Source organism: Macaca mulatta, chromosome 13 (assembly GCF_049350105.2).
Source record: "Macaca mulatta isolate MMU2019108-1 chromosome 13, T2T-MMU8v2.0, whole genome shotgun sequence".
Lineage (NCBI taxonomy): Eukaryota > Metazoa > Chordata > Mammalia > Primates > Cercopithecidae > Macaca > Macaca mulatta.
Window position 1 is genome coordinate 87,945,515 of NC_133418.1, and position 19,703 is coordinate 87,965,217.

The 19,703-nt window shown below is 39.9% G+C and overlaps 1 protein-coding gene across 6 annotated transcripts in view; it reads left to right on the forward strand.

Moving 5' to 3' along the window:
- Positions 1 to 19,262, forward strand: part of HEATR5B (HEAT repeat containing 5B) — a 106,104-nt gene extending 86,842 nt beyond the window's left edge. For 3 of the 6 annotated variants that reach the window (XM_015112109.3, XM_015112105.3, XM_077959717.1), the window contains 5 exons: positions 143 to 409; positions 2,120 to 2,347; positions 8,736 to 8,887; positions 11,003 to 11,216; positions 18,472 to 19,262. In XM_015112109.3, the coding sequence (XP_014967595.2) occupies positions 143 to 409; positions 2,120 to 2,347; positions 8,736 to 8,887; positions 11,003 to 11,216; positions 18,472 to 18,776 (1,166 nt within the window). In that variant the 3' untranslated portion in view covers positions 18,777 to 19,262. The remainder of the gene's footprint in view (positions 1 to 142; positions 410 to 2,119; positions 2,348 to 8,735; positions 8,888 to 11,002; positions 11,217 to 18,471) is intronic. The other 3 variants (XM_015112106.3, XM_028831760.2, XM_077959718.1) reach the window with 3 other exon arrangements.
- Positions 19,263 to 19,703: the final 441 nt, after the last annotated feature.

Genomic DNA, 19,703 nt, shown 5'->3' on the forward strand with positions numbered 1-19,703 from the left:
AATTATACAGAGAAAGATGTGTGACATCAGTTAGACATTTGCTTGTAAATTCTTTTGAAGGAATTTCCTAAATATACTTGTTGTGTTGTTTTACGTACTTTTTTTTTGGTTTGAAATTTCACCAAATTATCTTTTACCTCAGATGAAGATGATATGGAAAAAGAGGCCTGTACTGTATTGGGAGAAGGAGGTGACAGCGGTGGTCTCATTCCTGGAAAATCTCTTGTGTTTGCAACTATGGAACTGCTGATGTTCATTTTAGTACGGCATATGCCACATCTCAGTACCAAGGTGTCAGACTCTCCAAGTCACACAGCCACTAAAACTCGACTGTCAGAAGAAAGTGCTCGTTTGGTGGCAGCCACAGTTACCATACTCTCTGATTTACCATCCCTTTGTTCACCCGCTGGTACGGTATTGATCAGTATTTGGAAATGCATTCTATTACAGTAGACAAAGATGAGCTTGCCTTTGATTTTAAGCGCTGTAATAACTTAGTTTCCTCTTAAATCTCAAGTGAGAAATAAGAAGCTGGTCTTTTTTTAAGGTTTTGTTTACCTTTAGGAGCCTATGAAGATTAAAGATTCAGAAAGTCACAAATCTAAGGTGCTCTTTCCAGGTGTGTTTCAAATAAGACATGGGACTACAGGTTGAGGAAAGACAGTGTCAGCAGATAGACATAAAGTGGAGTAACTAAACTCTATTTTCCAATCTGGTTGCTACTCTTGAGCAACACGGAAAAACTCAGGGCTGGGCGCGGTGGCTCACGGCTATAATCCCAGCACTTTGGGAGGCTGAGGTGGGTGGATCACCTGAGGTCAGGAGTTCATGACCAGCCTGACCAACATGGTGAAACCCCGTCTCTACTAAAAATGCAAAAAAATTAGCAGGGTGTGGTGGCGCATGCCTGTAATCCCAGCTACTCAGGAAGCTGAGGCAGGAGAATCACTTGAACCCGGGAGGCAGAGGCTGCAGTGAGCCGAGTTCGCGCCATTGCACTCCAGCCTTAGCGACAGAGGGAGACTTTTGTCTCAAAAAAAAAAAAACAAAAGAAAGAAAAAGAAAAACTCAAGAAGGTCAGAGGAGAATGACAGCCAACTTGAAGGAACACTGAAAGAAATTATGGCTGGAAAAAAGTAACAGCTGGCTGCAGATATTGAAGAACTGTTGAATGTAAAAGTAGACTTTCCCTCTGTTTTATCCAGAACAGGCTTGTCCAGCCCACCGCCCAGCATGGCTTTGAATTTCACCAACACAAATTAATAAACTTTCTTAAAACATTATGAGATCTCTGCGTGGACTTTTTTTTAGCTCATCAGCTGTTGTTAGTGTTAGTGTATTTTATGTGTGGGCCAAGACAATTCTTCCGGTGAGGTTCAGGGAAGCCAAAACATCAGACATTCCTGATCTAGAAGGTAAAAATGGTATCAGTAAATAAAGAGGTAAATTTCAGCTCAACACAAGGAAGACCTTTCTACCTTTTAGAGTTACCCTACATGTTTGAAAATAATGACTGCTCCATCATTGGAGTTTTACAAGCAGAGGCTACAATGGCTGCAGGTCAGAGTGGTGAAGGGATTTTTTCCTTTTGTGGGAGGTTGAATTTTTATGACCTAGAATTTTTAGTTACAAATTCTAGGATTATTTCATTTCTTCTTTCCTTGCCCCAATAGTCCTTTTACTTTCCTGGCTTGATTAGGTTGACTTTAGTACACTGAGGATTGATTATATGTCTTAAAATTGCTGTAAAATTTACCAAGTTACTCAGATGCTTCTCACAGTATCTGGTAGTGTTTTTTCCTCTTTTTCTGTCTTCCTTTTTCATTTTCATTACAAAGGGCATGAAATATTAAATAGGTGAAGTATTAGAAGTAATAAAAACAAGGCTAGCTGGAAAAAGAAAGAAAATACCAATTCTGTCTTTGAAATGCTATGACACTTTCTTATTTTCTTTTTCAAGCTTTGAATTATAGTATTAGTAATACAGTAAATTTTGTATAAAGGCAAGGAAAAAAACAATATTAAACCACCATCAAATGCAAAAAATATAAGCAATGGAAACAACTATAATATGAGAACTGAAATAGTTATGAGGTAATCTGATTTGTTTTTCTTTCAGGATGTATGACAATCCTGCCCACAATTCTGTTCTTAATTGCAAGAATATTGAAAGACACAGCAATAAAGTCTGCAGATAATCAGGTTCCTCCACCAGTCAGTGCAGCTCTTCAAGGGATTAAAAGTATTGTGACACTTTCAATGGCCAAAACTGAGGCTGGCGTTCAAAAACAATGGACAGCTCTGATTCGTAGCACGCTTGCATGCATCCTGGAATATTCTCAACCAGGTAACCTATCAGTTTTAAACGTTTTAATCAGTTAGGATATCTGTTCCCTAGGTAATGAATTAGTTGAATAAGCTTACCAGAAAACTGCTGTATAACAATCAACTCAGAGAGGTACGTTAATCATATCTTTCAGATGTGAACTTTAATACTCTTTTCTGGATTGTTGACTCTAAATGCCCTTGTGTTAGTACTTATAAACATGTTGGGGCCAGGCATGGTGGCTCACGCCTGTAATCCAGCACTTTGGGAGGCCGAGGCAGGCAGATACCTGAAGTCAGGAGTTTGAGACCAGCCTGACTAACACGGTGAAACCCCATCTCTACTAAAAATACAAAATTAGCCAGGTGTGGTGGCGTGCGCCTATAATGCCAGCTACTTGGGAGGCTGAGGCAGGAGAATCGCTTGAACCCGGGAGGTGGAGGTTGCAGTGAGCTGAGATCACGCCACTGCACTCCAGCCTGGGCAACAACAGGGAGACTCCATCTCAAAAAATCAGGGCCTGGCCTGGTGGCTCACACCTGTAATCGCAGCACTTTGAGAGGCTAAGGCAGGCAAATCACGAAGTCAGGAGTTCAAGACCATCTTGACCAACATGGTGAAATCCCGTCTCTACTAAAAATACAAAAAATTAGCTGGGCGTGGTGGCAGGCACCTGTAATCCCTGCTACTCAGGAGGCTGAAGCAGAATAATAGCTTGAACCTGGGAGGTGGAGGTTGTAATGAGCCAAGATCGCGCCACTACACCCCAGCCTGGCAACAGAGCAAGACTCCCTCTCAAAAAAAAAAAAAAATGCAGAATTTAGCTGAGCATGGTGATGTGTGCCTGTGTTCCAGCTACTCAGAAGGCTGATGTGGGAAGATCACTTGAGCCCAGGAGGCAGAGGCTGCAGTGAGCCCAGATCACACCACTGCACTCCAGCCTGGGCAACAAAGCAAGACCCTGTCTCCAAAAAAAAAAGAAACATACTCTTTAGCCTTACTGATCAAAAAATTATGTTCAAGGTTATTTATCATCTATTATATCTTACAACAATGAAAATGTGTGATAACTATGTCTGGCAATGGAAAGAATTATGAAGTACATGTTCGTTTATTCATTTGGATAGTATATCCTTTATATCTAGTAAGTATCATGTTTATAACCAACTATATAAATTAACCCAGACCCAAAGAAATTAAGCCAAAACCTAGTAATTTAATTTAATTTAAACTATTACTGGGTGGTAGAGTTACAAGTTTTACTTTCTCTCCTATACTCTTTTTATATTTTAAGCAATGAATTCGTTTAAGTGAATATGTGACTTCTAAAAAATTATAAGGGATAACTTTAGTTTTATTAATGTTATTAAAATTATTTTGGCTTTATCAAGAGCTGGTATTTTGTTTCTTAAGGTAGATTTTGACAAACTGAAGAAACATTAAAAGCCATATTTATATATGTATATGTGTGTATAGATAGGAATAACAAGGGCTGGGCATGGTAGCTCACACCTGTAATCCCAAAGGAGGCCAAAGTGGGCAGATCATGAGGTCAGGAGTTCCAGACCAGCCTGGCCAATATGGTGAAACCCCATCTCTACTAAAAATAACAAAATTTAGCAGGGTGTGGTGGCATGTGCCTGTAATCCCAGCTACTCAGGAGACTGAGGCAGGAGAGTCACTAGAATGCGGGAGGCGGAGGTTGCAGTGAGCCACTGCATCCCAGCCCGGGCGACAGAGCAAGACTCCATTTCAGAAAAAAAAAAAAAAAAAAGAACAAGGAATAACATGAAGAAGAAATACTTAAGAATTTGTTTTAATTTTTGTTGAGGGAGTCCAGAGTCAGTATTTTTGAAATTGTTCATTAAGGGAAAGTTTTGATATGTTATCAAGCTAGTTCATTCATATGAGGTGAATTTAAAGGTCTGATAATAGAATTAACTTGCCTGAGATATTCTGTCTGGAACTAAATTCCGAGGAGACACAGTCAGTTATGGACTACAGGAAACACAGTCAGTTATGAAGTAGGGATCAAAGCCACAGGCATATTTATATTTGTATATCAAGGCAAGCAGATCCCTTGGTTAACAAGCAAAGTCTTATAATTATTTCCATTGTGGAAATCCTATTTCCTGTTATAAAATCTGTCATCTTTCACTTTAAAAAGTGTATTGTGCATGTGAACATGCACAAACATGTACAGAAATCTTCTTGGATCTAATGAATCACTCTTGATTGCTGCAACATTGTTTTTCGTTTTCAGACCCTTTGACTTTGAAATAAATTTCAAACTTTAAAAAAAGTTACAAGAATAAAATAAGGAACTCCAGCATACCCTTCTCCTAGATTCACCAGTTGTCAGCATTTTGCCACACATGGTTTATTACTTTCTCTGTAATCCATATATCATTATTGTTAATATTATTAATTTTGCTAAACCATCTGAGGATATTAAGTCATCATGACTCTATTCCTCAATACTTCATGGATATCCTAAGAATAAGGACATTCCCTTCCATAACCACAGAAGAATTATCAAATTTGGCACTATTTGTCCTGATAATGACTGTCATAGAGCCCTTTTTTTTTTTTTTAGTCATTATATTGCCTTAGTCTCCCCTAATCTGGGGCAGTTCCTCAGCCTTTGTCTTTCATAGCATTAATGTTGTTGAAGAATACAGGCCATCTATTATATAGAATGTTTCTCAATTTAGAAGTCTAATTTTTTTTTCCTCTCAGGTTAGATTCAATGTATGCATTTTGGCAGGAATACTGCATAAGTAATGTTATGTCTTAGTACATCATATAACTAAGACATATTGCTTTGTCATGTTGCTTTGTCCCATTATTGGGAATCTTAACTTTAATAACTTTTTTAAGAAATTGTCTGCCGTGTTTCTCCACTATGAAGTTGCCATTTTTCCATTTTATAGTTAATAGGTAATCTGTGGGGAAGTGCTTTGAGACTTTCTCACTTGTCTGTTCCCATCAAACTTTCTTTCTTTTTTTTTTTTTTTTAAACAGAGTCTCACTCTGTTGCCCAGGCTGGAGTGCAATGGTGCGATTTTGGCTCACCGCAACCTCCACCTTCTGGGTTCAAGCAATTCTCCTGCCTCAGCCTCCCAAGAAGCTGTGACTATAGGCGCCCGCCACCGTTCCCAGCTAGTTTTTGTATTTTTAGTAGAGATGGGGTTTCACCATGTTGGCCAGGCTGACCTCGAACTCTGGACCTCAGGTGATCCCCCCACCTTGGCCTCCCAAAGTGCTGGGATTACAGGCGGGAGCCACCGCGCCCGGCCCGTAATTTTTTAAAATTCAGTGGGTCCCTTACTGTTACTTCAATGTATCCCCATTATTTCTTGAGCACTTCCATACTTTCTAGCGCCAAGATACAGCAGACTGAGTATTTTCCGCCTCACTGTTCTAGAATCAGCCCCTTCTCCAAAAGCCTTGATTCCTTTTAATAGAAAATCATATTTAGATGCTCAGTCTTCTTTTTTTTTTGAGACGGAGCTCGCTCTGTCGCCCAGGCTGGAGTGCAGTAGGCAATCTCGGCTCACTGTAAGCTCCGTCTCCCAGGTTAACGCCATTCTCCTGCCTCAGCCTCCCGAGTAGCCTGGACTACAGGCGCCCGACACCACGCCCGGCTGATTTTTTGTATTTCTGGTAGAGACGGGGTTTCACTGTGTTAGCCAGGATGGTCTCGATCTCCTGACCTCGTGATCAGCCCACCTCGGCCTCCCAAAGTGCTGGGTTACAGGCGTGAGCCACTGCGCCCGGCCCCCAATCTTCTTAAAGTCAGTTTAAAAATAAAATGGGGCCGGACACCTTGGTTTAAACCTATAATCCCAGCACTTTGGGAGGCCAAGGTGGAAGGGTTGCTTTAGGCCAGGAGTTCGTGACTTGCCTGGGCGATATGGTAAGATGCTGTCTCTATAAATTTATTTATTTATTTATTTATTTATTTATTTATTTTTTATTTTATTTTTTTTGAGACAGCGACTTGCTCTGTCGCCCAGGCTGGAGTGCAGTGGCGCGATCTCGGCTCACTGCAAGCTCTGCCTCAGCCTCCCTAGTAGCTGGGACTACAGGCATGGGCCACCGTGCCCAGCTAATTTTTTGTATTTTTACTAGAGACCCGGTTTCACCGTGTTAGCCAGGATGGTCTCAGTCTCGTGACCTCGTGATCCGCCCCCCTTGGCCTCCCAAAGTGCTGGGATTACAGGCGTGAGCCACCATGCCCGGCCTCTATAAAAAATCTTTAAAATCAGCCGGACATGGTCGTGCACACCTGTAGTCCCACCTCCTTGGGCAGCTGATGTGGGAGGGTTGCTTGAGCCCAGGAGTTCAAGGCTGCCGTGAGTTATGATCATGGCACTGCACTCCAGCTCTTTCCAGGGGGAAAAAAGAAAAAATAATAATTTTTAAAAAATGAAAATAAAATAATTTTTGACAAATTGCTTGCAGCATTGCCAACTCTTAGTAAGAGATTATATTAATTCTACGTAGAATAAATTCCCTATGATGGGGTTTTCAGGTTTTTTTTGTTTTAGGTTTTATGTTTGTTTATTTGTTTTTGAGACAGGGTCTCACTCTGTCACCCAGGCTGGAGTGTGGTGACATGAACACAGCTCACTGCCACCTTAACCTCTGGGGCTAAAGTGATCCTCCTGCCTCAGCCTCCTAGGTAGCTGGGACTGCAGGCATGCACCACCATTCCTGGCTACTTTTTTTGTTTTTTGTAGAGACAGGGTCTCACCATATTGCCCAAGCTAGTCTTGAATTCCTGGGCACAAGCAATCCTCCCTCCTCAGTCTCCCAGAGTGCTGGGATTACAGGAGTGAGCTCCCTAGTCTGGGTGAGTTCTCAGGTTTTTAACATTTGTGACTCAGGTTATTATAAACTGGTTAAATCCTTCAAATTTTACACCTCTTTTGTTTGTTTTCCTGTTTGTTTTGAGACTGAGTCTCACTCTGTCACCCAGGCTGGAGTGCAGCAGCACAATCTTGGCTCACTGCAACCTCCGCCTCCCGAGTTCAAGCAATTCTGTAGCCTTGGCCTTCCGAATAGCTGGGATTACAGGCGTGCGCCACCACACCTGGCAAATTTTTGTATTTTTAGTAGAAATGAGGTTTCACCATGTTGTCCAGTCTGTTCTGGAACTCCTGACCTCAGGTGATCCGCCCATCTCCGCCTCCCAAAGTGCTGGGATTACAGGTGTGAGCCACCACACCCAGCCGACATCTCTTTTTTTAAACTTTATTTCTTTACATTAAGTTAATGGACTTTTTCTAGACTATTGTTCTTAACCCATTATTCCATATTACAAAAAGCTTGTACCCTTATTATGAGATAATGTTAGCATGTCAAATGTGTATGTTCGTAATCCTTCTAAAGTACTGATTATCACTGGGTATTTACAGTTGTCAAAATAGCTCAGATTTAAACAAAAGGTGGGGATAAGTTTTTCTTAAGATATGATAATCACAAAATGTTTGGAACTCCTATTTTATATGTTCAGAAGTATTGTTCTTTAGAATAACTTCATATTTCTAGTATTTCTAATTATGTACTGTATTTCTGTTCAAGTTGTATCTATTCTTGAATAAATGTAATGGCAAGAAATTCCTTAAAATTCTTAGAACACTGTCTTCAGGAAATTGTCTAAGTTTATTTTATTTATTTATTTATTTATTTATTTATTTATTTGAGACGGAGTTTCGCTCTTGTTGTCCAGGCTGGAATGCAATGACACGATCTCGGCTCACTGCAACCTCTACCTTCCTGGTTCAAGCAATTCTCCTGCCTCAGCCTCCCAAGTAGCTGGGATTACAGGCATGCTCCACCACACCTGACTAATTTTGTGATCAAGCTGGTCTCGAACCCCCGACCGCAGGTGGTCCGCCTGCCTTGGCCTTCCAAAGTGCTGGGATTACAGGCATGAGCCACTGCACCAGACTGATTTTTTTTTTTTTTATGGTTGTATGGAATTTACAGGTTTTCATATTTACTAAATTGAAAGGAGATATCACTTAAAAAGTACTCTGAATTTTAAAATTAATTAGAATATTTTATAATCATTTAGCGTTAAACATAACTGTATGCATTTAACTTTATGCATTGAACTTCTTACAGTTGTCTGTGGACTGTATTAGATTGAGGCAAATACTACTATAAATGTTGCGGGGAGAAAGAGATGATTGTTCAAGACTAAAATTCTGGCTGGGCGCAATGGCTCACACCTGTAATCCCAGCACTTTGGGAGGCCAAGGCAGGAGGATGACCTGAGCCCAGGAGTTCAAGACCAGCCTGGACAACATGGCAAGACAACATCTCTTTCTACAAAAATAAAAAAATAAAATTCCAAACGTTTTAGAAACAGCACACTTCTTTCATTTTTCATTTTCAGAAGACTCTGTACCTACACCTGATGAAGTCAGCATGCTAACAGCAATTGCACTCTTCTTGTGGTCTGCTAGTAGTGAAATAATAGGAGTCCAGTCATTACAGAATGGCTGCATGAACAGATTTAAAAATGCATTAAATTCATGCGACCCATGGGTAAGTTACACTTTAAACAAACATAAATAAAAACATTTCCCTTTATCAGGAAAATGTCAGATTGATTCATTAAAATATGTCATACATAATTAAAAGCTAAGTATTTGCACTATGGCTTTTAAATGGAAAAACCAAAACAAATCACTGGGTTTAAGCACTAGAACACATGTGTATGTTTATTCACATATGTAGAAATTCTCCAATATCTGAAATATTTGATTAACCCCGGGGCATACTGGTAGAGACAAGAGTCTATGATTATGTTTTCCAGTGTTTATTTAAATGACACTAAGGACATTAAAGGAGAAGTTTACATTATTAGACATTTTAATGAACCTACTAGAACCTCTAGTTTGTCTAGAATGTAAGATTTTTTTATTTTACAATGTCAAAGTCTAAACTTGTGATTCTCAAGCCTGCTACACGTCAGAAATTTTAAAAAGCAGAAAACATTTTTGAAGGCCAGGTGCAGTGGCTCACACCTGTAATCCCAGCACTTTGGGAGGCCAAGGCGGGCAGATAGGAGGTCAGGAGTTCAAGACCAGCCTGTAGTGAAACGCCATATCTACCAAAAATACAAAAAAATAGCCGGGTGTGGTGGCAGGTGCCCGTAATCCCAGCTACTTGGGAGGCTGAGGCAGGAGAATCACTTGAACCCAGGAGGCAGAGTGAGTCGAGATTGCGCCATTGCACTCCAACCCGGGCAACATTGTGAGACTCCGTCTCAAAAAATAAATAAACAACAAAAAAATAAACATTCTTGGACTCCACCACTGTCTTCCTGAATCTGAGTCTCCAGATTGGTGGCTCCAGGATCTGTATATTTAAAATGTTCTTCAGGTTTTTCTTGTGTCTATCCAGATTTAGCCACTTGTGTTCTACTAAAGCACTGAAATAGTTTTATTCTATTCTGTCCCATATATTGATGAGTCTTCCCTCCCTCTCTTCCTTCTTTCCTTCCTTCATTTTTTTTTTTTAAGTGTTAATCTGAAGCCTTTCTTTTTTTTGTGTTTTTTTTTTTTTTTGAGACCGAGTCTGGCTCTGTGGCCCAGGGAGTGCAGTGGCGCGATCTCAGCTCACTACAAGCTCCAGCTCCCGGGTTCACGCCATTCTCCTGCCTCAGCCTCCCGAGTAGCTGGGACTACAGGCGCCTGCCACCACGCCTGGCTAATTTTTTGTATTTTTAGTAGAGATGGGGTTTCACCTTGTTAGCCAGGATGGTCTCGATCTCCTGACCTCATGATCCGCCCGTCTCGGCCTCCCAAAGTGCTGGGATTATAGGCTTGAGCCACCGCGCCCGGCCAATCTGAAGCCTTTCTAATACAAAGTGGAGCCAGTAAGCCTTTATTTTTTAGGTCTGGAAACCTTACATTGTTAACAGTCATTTCCAGGGAATCAAATGGTTTTGAGATACCTAAGCAATGTATTTTCATAGCTTTGTTTCAGATCATTCAAATATTAACTTTCCTTACTAAATATATTTGGTTAAAATGGGAGAGACAATTGTACATTAAAGGAAGAGTTAAAAACAGAAGTGGGAATAACTGATTTCTAACATATTTCACAGTATAAAAATATGGGAATTGGCCGGGCACGGTGGCTCACACCTGTAATCCCAGCACTTTGGGAGGCCAAGGCGGGCAGATCGCATGGTCAGGAGATTGAGAACATTCTGGCCGACATGGTAAAACCCCATCTCTACTAAAAATACAAAAATTAGTTGGGTGTAGTGGTGCACGCCTGTAATCCCAGCTACTCAGGAGACTGAGGCAGGAGAGTCGCTTCAACCCGGGAGGCAGAGATTGCAGTGAGCCAAGATGGCGCCACTGCACTGTAGCCTGGCGACAGAGTGAGTCTCCATCTCAAAAAAAAAGAAAAAAAAAAGAAATATAGGAATTGTATAAGCATGGTGATTTGATCATTGAAATATATGAGCATTTTTTTACTAATTTTGGTCAGAAAATTCTATTCTACTCCATTTCTCTAAGTAGAAAATGTAATTTCCATTTTCATCGCGCAGTATCACTTCTTTTCAGTACATAGTAAGATGCAATGTGATTGTACAGCAAATAAGAACTATACACATGTTAACTGATATATGTTCTTCTTGTACAGGTTCAAGCCAAATGTTACCAGCTTCTCCTCTCAGTCTTCCAACATTCCAATCGTGCCCTTTCAACTCCTTATATTCATTCATTAGCTCCAATAGTGGTTGAAAAGCTAAAAGCTGTTGAAAGAAACAGACCAGCCAGTAACATAGAGCTTTTAGCGGTTCAAGAAGGAATAAAAGTTCTTGAAACATTGGTTGCTCTTGGTGAAGAACAAAACAGTAAGTATATTCTTATAAAAAGCTACTAGTTCAAAATGAAGATCTGTATTATATATAAATCTTATTTGATATTAGAAACAGGCCTGCCGGGCGTGGTAGCTTACACTTTGGGAGTCCCAGCATTCTGGGAGGCCGAGGCAGGTGGATCAGGAGGTCAGGAGATCGAGACCATCCTGGTTAACACGGTGAAACCCCATCTCTACTAAAAATACAAAAAATTAGCCGGGTGTGGTGGCAGGCGCCTGCGGTCCCAGCTACTTGGGAGGCTGAGGCAGGAGAATCACTTGAACCCGGGAGGCGGAGGTTGCAATGAGCTGAGATCGCGCCACTGCACTCCAACCTGGTGACAGAGCAAGACTCCATCTCAAAAAAAAAAAAGAAAAGGAAAAAAAAACAGACCTTTGCTTATGTTATATAATGTAGTGAGTTGATTTTTTTTTTTTTTTTAACAGGAAGTTAAAATGAATTGCCAATGGCATTTCAACACACTGATTTTTAAAAAAAATTTTCTAGGAATGTAGGCATCCCTTAAGATCTAGGAAAAATATAGATGTTTAATAGGGCTTTTTTTTTCTTTTTCTTTTTAAGACAGAGTCTCGCTCTGTCACCCAGGCTGGTGTGCAGTGGCACCATCTTGGCTTACTGCAACCTCTGCCTCGTGGGCTGAAACAGTCCTCCCACCTTGGCCTCCCAAAGAGCTGGGACTGCAGGCACATGCCACCATGCCTGGCTAACGTTTGTACTTTTTGTAGAGACAGGATTTCGCCATATTGCCCAGGCTGGTCTCTGACTCCTCCTGGACTCAAGTGATCCACCCGCCTTAGCCTTTCAAAGTCCTAGGATTACAGGTGTGAGCTACCGTGCCCGTTTCGTAGGGTTTTAAAATAACATTCTAATCTTCGTATTAGAGGTATAAAAGCTTTATAACAAATATAACCAGTTAAGTATTAATACCAAACATCATTATTAAAATATCTCAAAACTTGTTATTTAGAAATTTTTTTTAATTTAATGAAAAACTACTGCATACATCCATTTAACCAGAGACTTATGCAGTTTAATATATATTTTCTTTATTCCCTTAATACTTAAGCTTTGATTTTATCACAGTATAATATTTGTCCTTCAAAATATGATTTTTAATTGTAGAGAGACTGTACTTTTTAAACTAGTATCTTATGATTGAACATTAAGCTGTTTTTAATTTTTCAAGATCACAATGAGCATTTTTTTTTTTTTTTGAGACAAAGTCTTGCCCGGGCTGGAGTGCAGTGGTGCAATCTTGGCTCACCGCAACCTCCGCCTCTGAAGTTCAAGTGATTCTCCTGCCTCAGCCTCCCGAGTAGCTGGGATTACAGGCATGCGTCACAACGCCTGGCTCATTTTTGTATTTTGAGTAGAGATGGGGTTTCACCACATTGGCTAAACTGGTCTTGAACTCCTCACCTCAAGTATTCCACCTGCTTCAGCCTCCCAAAGTGCTGGGATTACAAGCATGAGCCACTGCACCTGGCCGAGATGAGCATCTTTATTCTTTTTTTTTCTTTTTCTTTTTTTTTTGAGACAGAGTCTTGCTTTATCACCCAGGCTGGAGTGCAGTGGCACGAGCTTGGCTCACTGCAAGCTCCGCCTCCTGGGTTCAGGCCATTCTTCTGCCTCAGCCTCCCGAGTAGCTGGGACTATAGCCGCCTGCCACCACGCCTGGCTAATTTTTTGTATTTTTAGTAGAGACGGGGTTTCACCGTGTTAACCAGGATGGTCTCGATCTCCTGACCTTGCGATCCACCCTCCTCGGCCTCCCAAAGTGCTGGGATTACAGGCGTGAGCCACTACACCCGGCCGAGCATCTTTATTCTTAAATTATTTCTATCAGATTCCTAAGAGTGAAATTACTGACGAGAAGGGAATGCACATATTAAGACTTTTAATTGGCCAGGTGCAGTGGCTTATGCCTGTAATACCAACACTTTGGGAGGCCAAGGCGAGCAGATCACTTGAGATCAGGAGTTTAAGACGAGCCTGGCAAACATGGTGAAACCCCATCTCTACTAAAAATACAAAAAATTAGCTGGGCACGGTGGCTCATGCCTATACTGTCAGCACTTTGGGAGGCCAAGGCAGGCAGATCACGTGAGATCAGGAGTTCGAGACTAGCCTGACCAACATGATGAAACCCCGTCTCTACTAAAAGTACAAAAATTAGCCAGGGTGGCATGCGCCTGTAATCCTAGCTACTTGGGAGGCTGAGACAGGAGAATCGCTTGAACCTGGGAGGCGGAGGTTGCAGTGAGCTGAGATTGTCCCATTGGATTCCAGCCTGGGTGACAAGTGAGACTCTGTCTCAAAAAAAAAAAAAAGACTTTTAATCTATATTGTCAGATTGTGCTCCACCTATATAAACTGTACCTGTTTTTTTCTGTCAAAATTGTTTTCCTCTTCTGTTAAAAACATTTCACAGGAAATTGAAAAAGAGTAGAGATTTTTGAAAAGCAATTGCAGTAGCTCCTCTATAAAATAATAATCCAGAACTATGCCAGTAGAAGAAAAGAATGCAGAGGAGAAAGTGGAAGAAAGGTTTATCTGATTTGATGATTAACTGATTATAGAAGGCAAATGAAAATAAGCAAATATTACTATGTTGCATGAAAACAACATGAAAACTGGGAAAGTCAGAAAAGGCAGTGTTTGAAGAAGTTGATAAATTTAGTTGAAATTAGTAACAATATATATTATTTAGGCAAAAATTTTATGACTGACATGGCCTATGTTTGGCAAATCAAAATTTTATTTGTATTTTTATTTTACTAATTGTAAATTCCATATAGATGAGGACTGAATCTTATTCACTTTGTAATCCCAGCACTAAGTTTTATTGCCTTCTAGTATTTAAAATATTTTTGAGTTGACTCTTGGGATCAATTCTTGTACAGGCACCCTAATTTGGAATTAAATTTAGCATGAGGACAGATAGGGAAGGGAACCCTTTTGTTTGTTTTTTAATTCTGTATTTTTTTTTGACAGTAAAAATATATATGTCTTTGCATAATTTAGTTTAATAGCTAGTTAGACTTTAACAATGTCCTTGAAATAAACGACCCTTTTTCAGTTTAAGGTATAAAACAACCAAAGCATTGTAATTTCAACTATCAACCAGACCAATCTGTAGTGTTATTAGTGAGGTGTATCAATGATCAGCACCATCTGTCGGTCATGGTGGCTCACGCCTGTAATGCCAGCACTTTGGGAGGCCAAGGCAGGCGGATCATGAGGTCAGGAGTTCAGGACCAGCCTGGCCAATATGATGAAACCCTGTCTCTTCTTAAAAAAAAAAAAAAAAAATTAGCCGGGCGTGGTGGCACACACCTGTAGTCCCAGCTACTCAGGATGCTTAGGCGGGAGAATCGCTGGAACCCAGGAGGCAGAGGTTACAGTGAGCCGAGATCGTGCCACTGCACTCCAGCCTGGGCAACAGAGTGAGACTCTGTCTCAAAAAAAAAAAAAAGGCACCATCATGATTTCTTCATTTTTTTAATGGACTGCTTCACTCAGATAACAGATATTTTGTACTCTAACAAGACTTTTAAGAGGTAGAATAAGCAGTTCGCCTGTTTTTAAAATTAAAACTAAATCTAAGGCTAAATGCCATGCAAAAAGTAAAGGCAAACAAGTCTTATTAGTGAAATAAGATGACATTCATTAGGAGGATACCATCAAATAAATGAATGGATGTAAATCATATTCATTTGATGGCAACATTTTTATACTTCATATTTTATATGGTTACATGATTCCAAGAGGGTAAGTTTTCAGCTTTTGAATTTAAGTCACTCAACTTTTTTCATCTCATTTACAGGTGTTAATTTTGTTTTCAACTTTACAGTATCCAGTATAAGAATGGGCCGTATATGTTTTCTCACCCTGCATGACCAAGGTTATAAGCTAAAAATATTAGAATTATATTTGACTCCTTGTTCATCATCTTTATTGACTCTATTATTCAAATCTTGCCCTATCTCTTTCTGAAATTTCTCTAGGATTCAAGAGAAACTTGTACCCTAGTCTTATATCTAATCACCTCCTAAATAGATAACTATAATAGTTTTCCTAGGTGATATTCCCCATCAAATTTACCTAAAGTAATTTTATCTCTCCTTTGCTTAAGAATTTGGAAAAGTTGGCCGGGCGCGGTGGCTCAAGCCTGTAATCCCAGCACTTTGGGAGGCCGAGACAGGCGGATCACGAGGTCAGGAGATGGAGACCATCCTGGCTAACACGGTGAAACCCCGTCTCTACTAAAAAAATACAAAAAACTAGCCGGGCGAGGTGGCGGGCGCCTGTAGTCCCAGCTACTCGGGAGGCTGAGGCAGGAGAATGGCGTAAACCCGGGAGGCGGAGCTTGCAGTGAGCCGAGATCCGGCCACTGCACTGCAGCCCGGGCGACAGAGTGAGACTCCATCTCAAAAAAAAAAAAAAGAATTTGAAAAGTTTACTGTTTCCTTACAGCATCAAGTCTGAACATCTTTGCTTGCTTTTCAAAATGTTTTTTCTGCTCCCCAACGTGTACCTACTAACCTGACCGGACCAGTTTCCTTTCTGTGCTCCTTTTAATCATTTTACATTGTTCATATTATTTTCTCTTTCCTCCGTTGTTGTTTCTCTTCTTCTTATACAAATCCGTTAAACCTACATTAGATCTTTTCTTTGAGGAATATTGCCTAATTACTTAGCTCACTCTGATCTTACCCTTTATATAATTTATTTGGTATTTGTAACCAACCAAATAAAATCCCAAAGTATTCCTCAGCTTCATGAGTCTCTTGGTGAATTCTATACTGAAATGCTACCCACGTTTTTTAGCACTTAGTACTCTAATTGTTCTATGTGCTGTCTACTGTTTTCATTTAGATAATAAAAGCATCCAGGTAGAAACGAATTATGTAACATTTCCTATAATACTTAGCGTATTTCTCGATATTTGATGAATACTTAAATAACTTATAATTTTTCCAGTTATATTTTAAAATTGTTAAAACCAAAACCTTAATTTACAACCTACTTTTGAAAACCTATTGCAACCTCTTCCGATTTAGCAAGCCAGTACACTGAAGATAATTTTATATATATTTTATAATTCTCTACTTTATTTTTGATTATGAAAGCCAGCTTTTATAATACTATTAACTTTTTTTTTTTGAAAGGGAGTTTCACTTTGTCACCCATGGCACGATCTCGGCTCACTGCAACCTCTGCCTCCCGGGTTCAAGCAATTCTCCTGCCTCAGACTCAGAGTAGCTGGAATTACAGGCATGTGCCACCACACCCAGCTAATATTTTTGGGTTTTCTTATTTTGTTTTGTTTTGTTTTTTGAGACAGAGTTTCGCTCTTGTTGTCGAGGCTGGAGTACAATGGTGCGATCTTGGCTCACCACAACTTCTGCCTCCCGGATTCAATCGATTCTCCTGCCTCAGCCTCCCAACTAGCTGGGAATACAGGCATGCGCCACCATGCCCGGCTAATTTTTTTTTTTTTTTTTTTTTTTTGTATTTTTAGTAGAGATAGGGTTTCTCCATGTTGGTCAGGCTGGTCTCAAACTCCCGACCTCAGGTGATCTGCCCACCTCGGCCTCCCAAAGTGCTGGGATTACAGGCATGAGCCACCGCGCCTAATCAAATTTTTTGTATATTTAGTAGAGACAGGGTTTCGCCCTGTTGGCCAGGCTGGTCTCAAACTCCTGACCAAGGGATCCGCCCACCTCGGCCTCCCAAAGTGCTAGGATTACAGGCATGAGTCCACCGCGCCTACCCCTATAGTACTATTAACATTCTACATGAGGGAAATTAAATTAAATCTAGAAGATTGGAGGATTTACCTGGGACTTTAAAAATAACCTTTTACCTTTCTTCTGAAAACTTAATATGGAAAAAAAATCCTATTAATTGGAAACTTCTGGGTATTTGCCAAGAGAAAGAGTGTGTATGTTTATTCGTTCAAAGGATAGTTATTGAATGCCTGTGTACCAGGTAGTGTTCTAGGCATTGAGAATTTAGCATGAAATAAAACAGGCAAAGGTCCCTGAGCTCGTGGAGCTTACATTTATGGTAGGAAAACACTGACAATAAACACTTTTCGTCCCCTATACCTGTGTGTGTGTGTGTGTGTGTGTGTGTGTATGTGTGTGTGTCTATTATATGTAGACATAGTCTTTGTATAATTTTATATAGTGATGAAGATGGATATATCAATTTTAGATGTAGATATAACATCTATAGTTCGATGCAGGAATTGATAGGAGCTGTGAAGAAAAAAAATACAGCAGGGAAAGAAAATAGGCAGTAAGGTCCAGGGTGGGACTGGGATTCTGGAAAGGCTTAGCTGATTTTTATGACTGTCCTTGCTGACATCAGTGAGTGTCACACATTCTCTACCAGATGCTACCTGCTGCCTTACAGTTGCATCGATTGTCATTCTACAAAAATTAACAGTAATTAAGGGGGAGAAAACATAATTCTCAATGTGATTATAAGAGATGTTATACACACACACAATTACATATAAAGGTTAATTTTTAGAAAAGTATCACCTTTAATGAAACGTGTATCTCAGGATGGAGTTGTTAATAAGTAAAGACGAAAAACTGACAAAAGACTACCAAAAGGAGATGAAGCCTCCAAATAAATCTTTTTTTAAGAACTTGGAATTTATATCAGTCAGACATAGGTTCTTGTTTTTTTGACCCTAAGCTTATGTATTCCCTTAGTTTTGAGGAATTTCCCCTCACTGCGAGTTTTGGGGGATGATGAAATAGGAAAAAAGTTGTATTGTGTTTCTACTTAAAGAGGAAAGAAACAACTAGTTTTAGTTAAATAATGGTAAATAGATGCTTTTCAGGTTTCTGTTCCCCACGCCCAATCTCCTGATTCTAGAATGCCCGTACAAATTTTATAATCTTACTCTCAAGATACATTCTACAGATGGCAATTGTAAAGTGTTTTATTACTTTTTAACCTTTGGCCCATTTTTTATTTAAGTAAAGCAAATTAATGTAAATGTAAAAATATAATTTACAAACCTGGTTTCCAGCTTGGACATTTAGTAAATATTTAATATTAATTACTCGTTATTGAGGTCTAAAGTAGGCTGTGCATGTTTACTTATATTTTATTACAGTTCAGTCTTCCATGGCAATTGCCTAGTTTTTAAAGTTTATTATAATCTTTATGTTTGTGATCTTTTTTCATACTTTATTATTTACAGGAGTCCAGCTACTTGCTCTTTTAGTTCCCACTTTGATATCTTATCTGCTGGATGAAAATTCTTTTGCCTCAGCAACTTCAGCTTCCAAAGATCTTCATGAGTTTGCACTCCAGAATTTAATGCATATTGGACCTCTGTATCCACATGCTTTCAAGACGGTAATGGGAGCTGCTCCTGAGTTGAAAGTGCGTCTAGAAACTGCCGTTCGAGCAAGCCAAGCAAGCAAAGCTAAAGCGGCTGCCAGCCAGCCAGCCCCCGCCATACATTCTGCACCAACAATTAAGCTAAAAACAAGTTTTTTTTAATTTGTACTTTCATTTATTTGTATTTATATTGTCACCTAGCACCTAATTAGTGATGGCCTCTCTATCATTCCAGGCTATCTGTGGGTTCTGTTGTATTTGTATTTTGGTATTACAGTGCTTCCAAGTAGGATGAGTGAAATAATGCTCACACCACTTATTGATTTTTAAGGAGTGATTTTTTTTTTATCATGTGGTGAATATGTTTTCTTTTTCCTCCTAATAATGTTTCTCTTTTGTTAATTTATTTATTTTTCAAACACTGAGCCATAGTCTTAAATTTAAATGCTAAAAACATAATCGTATCATGTAGTCGGGCAGCCTATTGATATTGTCAGGGAAAAAAAATGGGTCAGAACTCAGCATCTGTCATGAAAAAAAGCGATTTGAAAAACAAGCTGATTTTAAATTTTGAAGTAACCAAAATAATGCAAAGTGTCTGTTTTGTGGTGTATATACTATGAATAAAATCACAGCATTTTCTAAGCATTTCCCAAAATGTCCTTACCTTTCTGATGAGTCTTTTAGCTTTCATATCAAATTACTAAATTATGCTATGTGTATTTTAGTTGTTAGCAGAATTAAAATTCTCATTTAAAGATTCACTAAAGGCCGGGCGCGGTGGCTCAAGCCTGTAATCCCAGCACTTTGGGAGGCCGAGACGGGCGGATCACGAGGTCAGGAGATCGAGAGACGATCCCGGCTAACACGGTGAAACCCCGTCTCTACTAAAAAATACAAAAAAATAGCCGGGCGAGGTGGCGGGCGCCTGTAGTCCCAGCTACTCGGGAGGCTGAGGCAGGAGAATGGCGTAAACCCGGGAGGCGGAGCTTGCAGTGAGCTGAGATCCGGCCACTGCACTCCAGCCTGGGTGACAGAGCAAGACTCCGTCTCAAAAAAAAAATAATAATAAAAAAAAATAAAGATTCA